The sequence below is a fragment of the Penicillium cosmopolitanum genome, assembly GCF_028827165.1.
Source record: "Penicillium cosmopolitanum strain IBT 29677 chromosome Unknown utg000006l:49.0-5199605.0:1.0-5204138.0, whole genome shotgun sequence".
Taxonomy (NCBI): domain Eukaryota; kingdom Fungi; phylum Ascomycota; class Eurotiomycetes; order Eurotiales; family Aspergillaceae; genus Penicillium; species Penicillium cosmopolitanum.
In genome coordinates, this window is record NW_026622676.1 from 81,591 (window position 1) to 94,212 (window position 12,622).

A 12,622-nucleotide genomic window follows, 5' to 3' on the forward strand; every position below is an offset into this window, starting at 1 on the left:
CGCTCCGCTCAACACCTGACAGGCTTCACCGGATGCCTGGGTATTTTCAAGCCATAAAATAACATCACTCTTTGTGGACTCAACTTCAGGCTGAAGTATACATACGCAGGTGAACGGTGCTAGAAACTTTCGCTGCGGTCGTGTGGGAAACTCCGAGGCTTTGCGGGGTCTTCAAGTTGGATCGAAGACCACTTTCTTTTCGGATCAACTTGAAGTATATTGATATTTCCTCGGGATTATTCGTGATCTGTGCTGACTAGAATTCAGAGCTAAAGTTCGAGACTTCCTTTACCAAGGTTCGACTACTGCTCGACCAGTCGAAAATCAGTTCACCGCAATCCGCTCAAGGCGAACCCTCGCTTGGAAGGCGTGCAGTGAACCTCCAAGTCCGAACTCAAGAAGAGTCGTATACTGAGACCTAGGTAATCAACCTGCTTCTACTATGGTAAGATACCTCATAAATCAAGTTCGGTCCTGTCATCTTTAACAAAAGCAGACAGGGAACACAACAGACGCCTCGGTGTCTTCATTCACTTCAATTCCCGTTCTAGACTATACTCAAGCATTATCCCCAACGACCAAGCCGAAATTCCTGGCGCAGTTGCGCGATGCGCTCATCAATGTGGGGTTTTTGTATCTTCAAAATCCACCAGTCTCTGTCGCTACTCAAGATGCTTTGACTCAAAAGGGATTCGAATTATTCCGCCAGCCCCTTGAAAAGAAGCTGGAGATTGAGATGGTCAACAGTCCTCACTTCCTTGGATATTCCAGGCTTGGGGCCGAGATTACCGCTTTGAAGTCTGACCATCGTGAGCAATTCGATGTAAGTTTGTCTCTCAATCCATGAATCCATTCTCATTTGTCATTACGCTTACACTGCATCAGTTTGCGACCGAGTTACCAGCTCCTGGTCCCGATGAGCCGTTGTACAGAAACATCTGCGGACCTAACCAGGTATTTGTATTCTATAGTCTCCTCTCTATCGATAAACAGACTAACCTTGTGACCCCTTTCATATGCAGTGGCCAGACGAAACTGCAATCCCCGGGTTCCGTCAGGCGACAGAAGAATATCTCTCGGAGGTCGACGCTCTATCGGCGTCTTTCACGGCTCTCATTGCCGAGTCATTAGATCTTCCCCCTACGGCGATGGATGGAGTCTTTGATGATCCTCAACAGCACAAACTGAAATTAATCAAGTATCCACCACCACCGTCCGACCAGACTAGCAACGGAGCTGGCTTTCAAGGTGTCGGTGCTCACAAGGACTCTGGATTTCTCACATTCCTCCTCCAAGCAACGCCACACCGTGGTCTCGAGGTGCAAAACAAAGCCGGGGAATGGGTATCGGCTCCTCCACTCCCAAATACATTTGTGGTCAATATCGGCCGCGCTCTCGAGGCTCTGACGGGTGGGGTTTGTACAGCGACTACGCATCGGGTGAGCTTGCGAGAAGAACACTTCATTGATGCTGATGGAAAGCCCCTGGGGCCGCGATATTCATTCCCGGTCTTTCAAGGGGTGAGTATGGATCTCTCGACCGAAAATATTACACTCGTTGTACCAGATCATATCCGAGACTTGGTGAAGGATGACAAGGTGAAGTCGGATGCGGAGGCAACCTTTAACAAGATGTTCAAAACTAGCATCGGAGAGGGTACCCTCGTCGCGCGGGTGACAAGCCATCAGGACGTGGGCCAACGATGGTATCCGGATATCTTGACCAAGGCTCTTCAGGGCCAGAAGGATTTTGTTTCCAAGCAGTAATCAAAACGCAATTCGCTCAACAAAGAGCCCAACAAGAAAGTGTCCGGCCTTAAAGCCGTAAGCAATCAAGGATCGGCAGATGTAGGATCGAATTGTTGCAGTGCGTGCGCAGTAGTGCGGGGACATGCAACGCGCCGCAACAACACAGGGGCTTGACCGTAGTCTATGTACATAACAGTCTCCCCTTTTCTCAATTTTCAAGTTTTATTTTTGTTTTCTTTGTGTAGGTCCTTTCTAATCATCACGAACATGCGGTGGGCCGGATTATTCTGCTGGTGCGGCGCAGCATCGGCTGTCGCGCAATCGACCGACGGGATGTACAGCCTCGTCAAGCGACGACTACCAGAACATGTCGACCAGTTCCGTTTCTCCATTAGCTCCAACCTCACAGACAACGGTGGATATGATCAGTTTACTGTGAAAACTGCGCATAATGGGACGGTTCTTGTGGAAGGAAGCTCGATCAGCGCACTATCATCGGGGTAAGTAATCAAACATCCTTTCCGATCAGGCCAATAATAACAGCATAAATAGTCTTCATCGATATTTGACTGATGTTGTTCACGTTGACATCTATTGGTTCATCGGGAGTCGGCTTCATCTGGCGCCCTCTGAGCTCCCCCCTTTTGGACGTCCCATTGAAAGGTGCTAGCACTGTTCCCTGGCGATATCATTTTAATACCGGTAACTATCACCTCTGCCAATCCGGAATAACCTAATTACTTACTTGTTCAAGTCACATTCTCCTATACAACTGCTTTCTGGAATTGGGAGGAATGGGAGGTTCAATTGGATTGGATGGCCTTGCGTGGAGTCAACCTACCTCTCGCTTGGGTCGGTCAAGAGAAGATCCTAGTAGATGTTTTCCAAGAGATTGGCCTCACCGATGAAGAAATCGCAACTTTTTTGAGTGGTCCGGCATTTCAGGCTTGGAACCGATTCGGTAATATTCAGGGCTTTTGGCACGGTGACCTTCCCCGGTCATGGATCGACCAACAGTTCGAATTACAGAAAAAGATTGTGCGCCGGATGGTAGAGCTTGGCATGACACCGGTTTTGCCTTCGTTTACTGGGTTTGTTCCTGCAAATACGAGCCGCGTTTTTCCGGACGCAGATATCATTCACGGGTCACAATGGGGTGGCTTTCCTGTTCAATACACGAATGATTCGTTCTTGCAGCCCTTTGACGACCATTTCGCCGAGCTGCAGCATAGCTTCATCAGCAAGCAGAATTCTGCATATGGCAACATTAGCCATATTTATACTCTTGATCAGTACAACGAAAACACCCCTCCGTCGGGTGATTTGGATCTCCTCCGGAACATCTCCCGTGGCACAATGAAGAGCCTCAAAGAAGCTGACCCCGATGCGATTTGGTTGATGCAAGGGTGGCTATTCTATGCTCTTTCTTCCTTTTGGACCAATGATCGAGTTGAAGCTTATCTTGGAGGCGTTGAAAATGATGAGGACATGATCATCTTAGACTTGTACTCAGAGTCGATCCCCGAATGGCGTCGAACCAAATCTTATTTCGGCAAGCCGTGGATTTGGTGCCAACTTCACGATTTTGGAGGAAACATGGGTCTGTATGGACAGATTCTGAATGTCACCCAGAACGCGACTCAAGCACGGCTCGAATCTCCGTCAATGGTGGGCTATGGGCTGAGCCCTGAGGGTCAAGAAGGTAACGAAATCATGTACGACCTACTTTTGGATCAAGCCTGGTCCTCCGAGGCCATTGACACGCAGCAATACTTCCATGATTGGGTTTCAAGCCGTTATGCCGGGTCTGGATCTGTTCCTCGCGGGCTTTACGAAGGGTGGGACCTGATGCGATCGACGGTGTACAACAATACCAATATGACCAACATAGCCGTCATCCAGCCAATAGTGGAAGCGCAGCCAGGTATTAATGGTGTCCTTGGAAGGACCGGAACCCATCCTAGGGCTCTTACATACGATCCCGCGGACCTTGTCAGGGCGTGGCAGTCATTATACCAAGCTGCTCATGCGGAACCAGAGCTGTGGCATAATACAGCTTATCAGCATGACATGGTTGATGTAACTCGCCAAGTCCTTGACAACGCTTTCATCCCACTGTATACGGATCTAGTCACGACGTACAATGAATCCAATGCGTCTTCAGATACTTTGTCGAAAAAAGGACGGACAATGCTCCGTCTTCTGGGTGATCTGGACGACGTCCTTCTTACCAACGAAAACTTCCGACTCTCAAAATGGATAAACTCTGCAAGATCTTGGGCTCAAGGTGACAAGAAGCAGGCCGCCTTCTATGAGTATAATGCGCGCAATCAGATTACACTATGGGGACCAAATGGCGAGATCACCGACTACGCCTCAAAGGGATGGGCCGGTCTGGTTTCCACGTATTATGTTCCTCGTTGGCAGATATTCATCGACTATCTTAAATCCACTCCGACAGCCTCATATAACTCCACGGCATTTTTCGAGAAGTTGAGAGCTTTTGAGCAGGGGTGGCAGGAAGAGACTTGGACGGCACCTGAGCCCACTGGAGGTGAGATAGACCTGCGAAAGGTGCTAACCCGTATCCACGGTCGGTGGCCTTCGGTATTTGGGGCCAAGTAGTCTAATAATTAGCGAAGACTGGCTGTCGGGGTGTCTAACTTTAGTCCACAGTAAATAGAGATCGATTGGCATTATATTTGTCGTAACACACAGCTATCACTCATCATTACTGGCTCCTCCTTTCACTTTTACTGGTAGAATACCATCCACTCAGTTAATCGCATTCGCCACCCAATTTTAGTGCCAAACAGTGAGTCCAGCCAGCAGCTTTCCCCACATGCGATCTGCGGAGACCGTTGCGACGCGCTTATCGTTGCTTAGAAATGCAACATCCGCCCCTCCCCGAAGCCTCGTCAATAACAAGTTGAAAGGGGAAATTTCTGGTGTTTGATTTCTCTTCTTCTTCCTGATCTTGAAATTTTCATGGCATTGGAATTGCAATATGACAGATACAGAAACACCCCCGTCAGAGCGAACGCCGCTCATCACATCCTCGAGCCATGACGCTGATCATGGCTCGGAATCGGGTGTCAGTTTTTGGAGAGGATTGAGCATCATTGCTCTAATGGGTCTCCTCATTTTTATCCAAGGTATGTCTCAGATCTTGATTCCTCTACGGCTAGATATTAAGATTGAACTCGGCAGCTACCAACATGTCAATGATGACTACCGCACAATCCGAGATTGCAGCAGACTTGGATGCATTTGCAGAAGTTACCTGGTTCACTTCGGCGTATATGGTATGCTTCGATATCTATAAAGAGAAACTTGAACTCCATTCATTCGGCGAGGTTTTAACCTCCCGTAGATTGCTGCATCCAGTGTGACTCCATTGACAGGGCGACTTTCGGAGATTTTCACACCGCGCCTCTACGTGATTTTCTCAAGTATACTTCTCTCAGCTGGTCTTTTCATTACTGCTGCAGCACCCTCGCTATCCATCTTTCTTCTTGGGAGAGTTGTCTCCGGTTGTGGCAGTGCCGGGTTAATGAGCACATCCATCATTCTAGCCTTAGACCTTTCTAGTTCGAAACGGCGTGGATTGTGTATTGGACTCATCAATTGTGGCTTCACCACGGGTGTTGCTACAGGTGCCGTTCTAGCGGGCCTGCTAACACCAACTTTAGGATGGGTATGTACTGCTCAATTCAATCAAGGGAATCCCCAAAATCTCCTAATGCAATTCTTTTCCAGAGACTCATTTTTTGGGTCCAAGCCCCAGCCGCATTGATCCTGGGGCCTCTGCTTTTCTTCGCCATTCCTGCTGCGGGAGAAGATAACCCATTGGAGGTTCGGAAATTGCTACATAAGCTTGCTAGGGTCGACTATGCAGGTGCTCTGACATTAGTATGTTCCACAAACTCCACCTGCAGCGTTTGGATGAATGTACTGAGCTTTCTTAGACCTTGTCGGTAGTTTCACTGCTTTTCAGTCTCGCGTCGCCGGAGATTCTGCTCTGGCCGATCCCATTGGCGTTGATTTTCTTCGCCATCTTCATTTGGGTTGAGACTCGGGCTCGAGAACCCGTCATCCCCATCAGACTACTGCGGAATCGCAGTGTTTTGTTGACATGTATTGCTGGTCTCGGTTTGATGATGGCTCGTTGGGCGGTACTCTTCTACACACCGACGTATGCCATGGCGGTCCGGGGCTGGTCCCCTGCATCTGCTGGGCTTATTCTGGTCCCCACAAATGCCGGCTTTGGGACGGGCGGATTGTTGGTAGGATGGTTGCACATTCGTAAAGCTGGGAGTTATTATATGTAAGGAACTTGGCTTGTCTGGTATTTGGCAACTCTCACTCATCCCTTCCAGGTCCTGTTTGGTCATTTTTGTGCTTTTCACCTTGGCCACTGCGGCGCTATCGGTTCTCTCGACTCCAGAATCACATACAGCTGTGTATGTGATCACGACCTTCTTCAATGGACTCTGTGCCGGGGCTTTAATGACCTATACCTTGTCACATGTGCTCTATCTCACCGGAAGTGAGCTACACTATATTGTCAGCGCCTTGATCGCCATGTCGCGAGGGTTTGCCGCGAGTTTTGGATCGGCCATTGGAGGTGGGTTTTTCACGCGGATCCTCAAGTCATCGTTGGAGACAGGATTCGCCGATCGTGGACAGCCACCTCGGCCGGAACTCGTGCGTACACTTCTTGGGAGTCCGGCCACCGTCACTCGTCTGGTGGGTGTGGATCGGTTTGTTGCTATCGAGAGCTATGAACATGCAATCCGAATGCTCTTCCTCGCAGGGAGCTTTGTCGCTTTGATAGCCACCGCATTTCAGGCGGGTACTGGATGGACTCCCGAGTGGGAACAGCCACAGTCAGATGAGGTGGATGAATAGGGGGTGCGCCTGGGTATAGAATAGTCATCTGTAAATAATGTTGATTTATGGGATGTTGTTCAAGAAGTGACAAAGATGTGTCAAGTAACTAGTTAGTTAACTAGTCGAGTAACTAACTATGTACAAAGATGCTTACTAAGATAGATGTTGGTGCCTGACTCTTCAGGCGGGAGGATTGCCTTCCGCAGCCCTCCAAATCGTCCCCAGGTCAACTTCACAACTTCACAACTTCAACTACGTTTGTTTCACAACCATACTCGACCTTCGCATATCTTCCATATATCTTCACGATGCCTCGTGCCGTTCGAGGTAAATTCCCCAGCTTCTTGATTCTTCTGGTTTGTGCGCTCATTCGACTCGACTAGGTCTGCTCATCGAATGCGATCCGTCGATCAAGTCCATGATCCTCAAGTACGATGAGGAGCGACACGACTATATTGTGGAGGATCTGGATGATGAGAATCACTTGGTGATCAAGGAGAGCCAGCTTCAGAACCTCAAAGTTCGACTGGATCAGGTATGCCACCCTCTCACTCCTCCGGTTTCTCTAAAGGGAGAGGACCTTGCACAACCTACGGTTGTACTAACTCCTCGGCAGGATCTGGACGAAAAGATCATGCAACTGGACGAATCCGAGTCTGAGTAATACTTACTCTGTGCGATCAACCGACTCCCTCTACCTCCTGACGCCGATGCGCTGAACATCTGCCGCCCGTAGCAAACGGAACACCCAACACCAACTCATCTGGACCCCCACCTTCGACCATCCAAAGACACTCTTGATACACCCGAAGACCGGGCGACTTTGAATTCTTCCGATATCTTTGGCCATCTTCATCCTCATCCTCGTGCCCATGACATGATCAGTGCATTGATGGCACTCGCTGGGCTACACAGTGCACAACAAGCACATAGCCGCTCATTACACAAGGCGGACCGGGTAGTCAGGACAGGACTGGCAGGCGATAAAGACAAAAGGTTCATTCGGGGCTGACTAGGATTTTTGATGCCATTGATGCCCCATTTCTATGCGTAGCGCCTGGTCACCTCACAAGTTGGACCTGGAGCTTGGAACTTGACATTTCTCAAACAAACCATGGCCCGGTCGCTTAGCCACTTGTATGTATTACTCCCGGTGTCAATAGTAACTGCTGTATAGAGATAATCTATAGCTATACTCCATACATAACATCCCATACATAGCACATGTAGCTGTTCTGTCAACCCCAGATTATATCACGTGATATGGAATCGTGGAGAAGGATCGACGGGCATCCAGCAGAATCCAGCAGCAACATCCAGCAGTCACTCGCAGTCACTCGCAGTCACTCGCACCTTCTGGAAACATCACGCAACTACAGGCAACTGCCAGTCACTGTCAGTCACTGTCAGTACCTCACTCGCACCTTCCATCATGGGGTGAACTTCCTCCAGGCAGCTGCCTCAGCGCAATTATAAAATGAACTTCCCTTTCCACTTCCTCATCTTCTCATCCTCATCATCTCAACTCTCAACTCTCAATTCTCAATCATCCACTGCTCTACATAGCTCTTTCTCAAAGCTATCTTCAATTCAACCAACCCAATCACCTCAATCATGTCTCTCTTCCGCACCAGCTTCGCCCCTCAGGGTGACTTCGGTTCCCTCTTCCGTCTACTAGACGACTATGATTCCCACCGCTCGACCCGCCAGCAGGCTCAGTCCTCGCTGCGCTCCTTCTCGCCTCGCTTCGATGTTCGTGAGAGCGAAGACGCCTATCACCTAGATGGCGAGCTGCCTGGAATCGCCCAGAAGGATATCGACATCGAGTTCTCCGACCCCCAGACTCTGGTCGTGAAGGGTCGCACCGAGCGTGAATACCACACCGAACCCAAGGCCGAGAACGAGGGCGAGGAATCTGCTCCCAACCACCGTTTTTGGGCTTCAGAACGCTCGATCGGCGAATTCCAGCGCACTTTCAACTTTCCCGGCCGCATCGACCAGGACGCCGTCAAGGCCAACCTGAAGAATGGCATTCTCTCCATCCTGATCCCCAAGGCCACTGTTGCCGCGGTCAAGAAGATCACCATCGAGTAAATGATTTCCATCTCGATCCTCGCTGCACACTGGGCATCATTGTCCTCGGTCAAATGTTACCAAAATGCGCAAAATGAACGAATCACACGACCTGATGCTTTCACTGCTTAGTCGCCTTGTCCAACGTGGACTTTTTCTTTGCTTCTTTCTTTCTATGCCGTTTCATATCTTTATCCCTATTTTTATCCATATTCTTATCATGTAATACTTCAATCAATCTAATACCTATCAATTTCTCTCTTCGCTAAATCCAGCTTCTAGTAATATTCAAGTATACCCCAAGTAAATACCCTGAGTAAATACACTAAGGGGCCGGGGAGGTGAAAGTTACTATAAATCCATTCTAACTGTACTAAGATTCAACTTCTACTTACTTGAAGTATTCTTAAAACTGACATTATCGTATAGGGCCATACCGGAGCAGACCCTAGGAAAGCGAATATATCGCATTCTGTTCACCCTATGGGATAGGTAAAGTGAGGCCAGCTCGCTGCTTTACAGCAGCTGAGGTACTTTCAAGTAAGCCTATAAGAATGAATGAGATTGGCATAGTTAGTTTTCTTACAAAGCTGTCTCTGCTATCACGTGCTGACAGATTTCTGAGGGTAATAAACCTCTGCCTTTATATGTATCTCCTCTCCTTCGTTCTATGGCTCCTTGGTTAATTTGATTTACTCTCCGAGCTGGAACATGAGCCTGTTTTCCATTTTATTCTACGCCACGCATGATCTTACCGATTCTCACAATCTTGAAAAGGGGCTGCCGTAAAGAGCAGCAATGAGTGGTTGGTCTTGGATTCTGCGACGTCATTACTTGTTAATCACTAGACCTTGCCAGCCATACTTCTACTTGGTTCCATTGCCAAATTTATCATCTCATCGATGGGGCTAGGATAGACACCAAGTTTTCAAATAGGATCTCATTGGGCAGGAACCGGTGCTTTTCAATTTCGCCCCTGGTTCATACACAACCCTTACGCACCCTGCGTGCTTTCCGAAAGCGGAGAATGGGCTGTTCTAGATATGCAGTCTTCTACCAAACACAACCTGCCCCGGTTTCTGTCAAGTTTCAAGGTGGATCATCGCCAATCCATCATGAAACCAATAATGAAATTTCTCCCAGTCTGCAAAATATTCTTGGCAGTGGCGGTAAGTTTGCAACTGATCCGCTTGAAGTGTAGATGATTCAGCCAAGCAGCCTTCTGTTACCATAGATGAGTCCAGTGATCTCGCGATTGATTGCAAGCTGTGTGATTATGGAAGTAATCTTAATTATCAAGCCTTTATTTTTCTGGTTCTCGTTTAGAGTTGCCCGATCGCGAAACGAATTTCGAATTTCGAATTTCCCCAGTCTTAAATGTACAGTGACCGCAAACTTGAAAGTCCCCATCGCCCCTCCCCTATCGACCTCCCATTCCGCCGCCATGCCATGGGAATAAAGATCCATGCTTCGCGGTCGCGCTCTCCATGGTCTCTGCTAGGTAGGTCATGGTGTCGCATGCTAATCATGCGGGATATAAAAACCATCCTTCGAAGGAAGTCTCAGGAGATGGTCAATTCGGACCATTCACCTAAAAGCTTCGTCTTGTCGATTTTAATCTGATTGCCGCATAGCACTGCTTAAACGTACTGTGTAAATCCTCGTCTACGGTTTATCGTACGATACTGATATTAATTACCTTCGTTGCCAGCAGCCTGCTGATATTTGATAGTATTCTATTATCTTTCTCGTCATGCTGAGAGAAAGCCATCGTTGTAGTCCCTGTTCCAGCCTCCATGGTTCGAATTTTGTTGCTTGTGAGGATCAAAGAGAAGTTTTCTTGGACCCTAATGGCCCTAATGACCCGAGAGTGCAGCTGGACAACTCGATATCTGTTTCCCTTTGGCGGAGCGGGGAACCACTTGTGCAAGTATCTGAAGATGTTGCTCGTGTATGTATACTATGTTTTGCAACTATTGAATTTAATCGACTCAAGTTCAACAGCTCACGAGGCCTCCGAATCGGAAAAATAAAATTATCATCTACACACTAAATGCCAGGCCACCTTACTACCACTAACCTTCTCAGCACCGAAAATCAAATGGCAAAGCTCCGCCACCTGCTGGTAACCCATTTCGCATGAGTAGCTGCTTCTCTGGTTCAAGAATACTTTGTTGGAATTTCTTTTTGCAAGCTCACCTTATTCTCCTCAGGACTATATCTGCAGAATTACAATACGTACTACAGCCGAATATTCCAGCTTTGCTGTAAGATATTCTGTTTCAAATTTGTAAATACCTCCACGGTATAACGTCAAAGTGAACTTTCAATGCCATGCAAACGAGACCCTATCCCGCGCCCTTTTCGTTGGAGACAGGTTAGGAAACAATTTTTTTCTGAGACATGGCATTCAAATGTGAACTTCCAGCAGAGTGTGATGGAAAAACTTTTTATTGCGAGAAAACGTCTCAAGTCAAGGGAATAAGAGTCTCTCAAATCTGGCAAATAGGTCAGATTGCCGGAAGAGCCCTTGATTTTTTGTTCGGCTGGCTACGGCACTGGAACAGCTGATGGTTGGTCTCCCTTCTGGCAGAGAACGGAAATAGAAGCTCCCTGGGCGCTCAATTAGCAATTTGTGATTGATGCTCACTCTTGGGGAAACTTACAGTTGGTGGCCAGAAGATAGCGCCATTGGGGCATTTGAGGGGTCGCTTGTCGCTCGCACATGCAGTTGCACAGTTGCTTCCTTGGATAATTCAACAATCTAGCTCCACTATATCGGCAAGGAGAACTTACTTCGTGCACATTTCGTTCCGGCAAGTTCGGGAATTACAGGGCCTGAGCAACAGAAGCATTGAGGTCCAGAAGCGAACTGCCTCTTTTCGAGGTCCTCCCCATCATCATCAGGAGAAGACGCAGCTAGGGCAGTAAACGTCGCCAAGCCAAGGAAAAGGCCCGTTTTCAGTTGCATTATAATGGGGAGAGTTAGATAATTGCAAGTTGGCCTGTCAATAAATTCCAGGGTATGTGTTCTCCGACAAAGCCTGCTGATTATATTCTTTTACTTATAGTCCAACTTCATGTCTAGAACACATCTAAAATTGGCATGTGTCTAGCAACTTTGCGAAGTCATGACGCAACATGAGCTTTCTTGTCATTGTTATACTACAATTTAATCAGGTCTTCGCGTTAACCGTGAGGACCGCGAGTAGAGGCTTGGCTTTTCAATGCAAGTTATGTTTTAACAGAGGTCTAGGTTCCTGATGGGCCACAGAAAGCACCATAATTTCGGAAGGAGAATGGTGACGTGCGATCAAACCGCCTGGTTGGTTGATAGAAAGACGATGAGTTTTAGAAAACCTCCGAACAAAATTCTTCGGAGAACCAGATCTTTCAGCTGATCATTACTATTAGTATTAAAAAAATACCGAATACCCACAACCGATCCCCAATACGAGTCTAGCATCTAATGCTTACACTTGGAACCTGGACGGTCAATCATTCTTGAAATATCAAATGAACAATTCACTAAAAGAAGGGGAAATCGTGAAGGACAAAATCCTAGAGGTGAAAATCTACACCATAATCATATTGAACTTCAGAGGAACTGCCGCCCATTTACCTGTCACAGGATGTGGTCTTGGCATTGGTGTTCGTTCCATGGTCATCGCATGCAGATGAACAGCGAACCAACGTTAAACGCCATTGCCAAGGCCCTTGAAATCCTCCGTATGTTGGACGCTCAAATTGGAAGTGGCCGCAGTAGCATGAAGCCTGGGACTGAAATCTGACCATGGGAGGGCTTACAGCCATTCTCGAAATCGCCTTGACCAGTACAAGTAAGTTGAGGGCCGCTGTGTTGGCAGTGTGAAAGTATGAAATTATTATCTATTGGCTACAGGGATCGG

The 12,622-nt window shown here is 47.8% G+C and overlaps 7 protein-coding genes across 7 annotated transcripts; 6 read left to right on the forward strand and 1 right to left on the reverse strand.

Moving 5' to 3' along the window:
- Positions 1 to 1,016: 1,016 nt before the first annotated feature.
- N7509_004535 (uncharacterized protein) lies at positions 1,017 to 1,766 on the forward strand (the record flags this gene model as incomplete). The annotated part of the gene is made up of 1 exon (XM_056629172.1): positions 1,017 to 1,766. The coding sequence occupies one exon, from the start codon at positions 1,017 to 1,019 to the stop codon at positions 1,764 to 1,766; it is 750 nt and encodes a 249-aa protein (XP_056488474.1).
- Positions 1,767 to 2,015: 249 nt separating this feature from the next.
- On the forward strand, positions 2,016 to 2,252 carry N7509_004536 (uncharacterized protein; the record flags this gene model as incomplete). Its single annotated transcript, XM_056629173.1, has 1 exon — positions 2,016 to 2,252. The coding sequence occupies one exon, from the start codon at positions 2,016 to 2,018 to the stop codon at positions 2,250 to 2,252; it is 237 nt and encodes a 78-aa protein (XP_056488475.1).
- A 312-nt stretch (positions 2,253 to 2,564) lies between these two features.
- On the forward strand, positions 2,565 to 4,373 carry N7509_004537 (alpha-N-acetylglucosaminidase; the record flags this gene model as incomplete). Its single annotated transcript, XM_056629174.1, has 1 exon — positions 2,565 to 4,373. The coding sequence occupies one exon, from the start codon at positions 2,565 to 2,567 to the stop codon at positions 4,371 to 4,373; it is 1,809 nt and encodes a 602-aa protein (XP_056488476.1).
- Positions 4,374 to 6,332: 1,959 nt separating this feature from the next.
- On the forward strand, positions 6,333 to 6,659 carry N7509_004538 (putative MFS multidrug transporter; the record flags this gene model as incomplete). Its single annotated transcript, XM_056629175.1, has 1 exon — positions 6,333 to 6,659. One exon carries the CDS (start codon positions 6,333 to 6,335, stop codon positions 6,657 to 6,659), a length of 327 nt encoding a protein of 108 aa, XP_056488477.1.
- Positions 6,660 to 6,949: 290 nt separating this feature from the next.
- Positions 6,950 to 7,305, forward strand: tfb5 (TFIIH complex subunit TFB5; the record flags this gene model as incomplete). The annotated part of the gene is made up of 3 exons (XM_056629176.1): positions 6,950 to 6,968; positions 7,025 to 7,176; positions 7,213 to 7,305. The coding sequence occupies 3 exons, from the start codon at positions 6,950 to 6,952 to the stop codon at positions 7,303 to 7,305; spliced, it is 264 nt and encodes an 87-aa protein (XP_056488478.1).
- A 950-nt stretch (positions 7,306 to 8,255) lies between these two features.
- Positions 8,256 to 8,735, forward strand: N7509_004540 (Hsp20/alpha crystallin family protein; the record flags this gene model as incomplete). The annotated part of the gene is made up of 1 exon (XM_056629177.1): positions 8,256 to 8,735. The coding sequence occupies one exon, from the start codon at positions 8,256 to 8,258 to the stop codon at positions 8,733 to 8,735; it is 480 nt and encodes a 159-aa protein (XP_056488479.1).
- Positions 8,736 to 11,264: 2,529 nt separating this feature from the next.
- Positions 11,265 to 11,685, reverse strand: N7509_004541 (uncharacterized protein; the record flags this gene model as incomplete). The annotated part of the gene is made up of 3 exons (XM_056629178.1): positions 11,265 to 11,327; positions 11,381 to 11,460; positions 11,511 to 11,685. The coding sequence occupies 3 exons, from the start codon at positions 11,683 to 11,685 to the stop codon at positions 11,265 to 11,267; spliced, it is 318 nt and encodes a 105-aa protein (XP_056488480.1).
- Between the last annotated feature and the right edge of the window lie 937 nt (positions 11,686 to 12,622).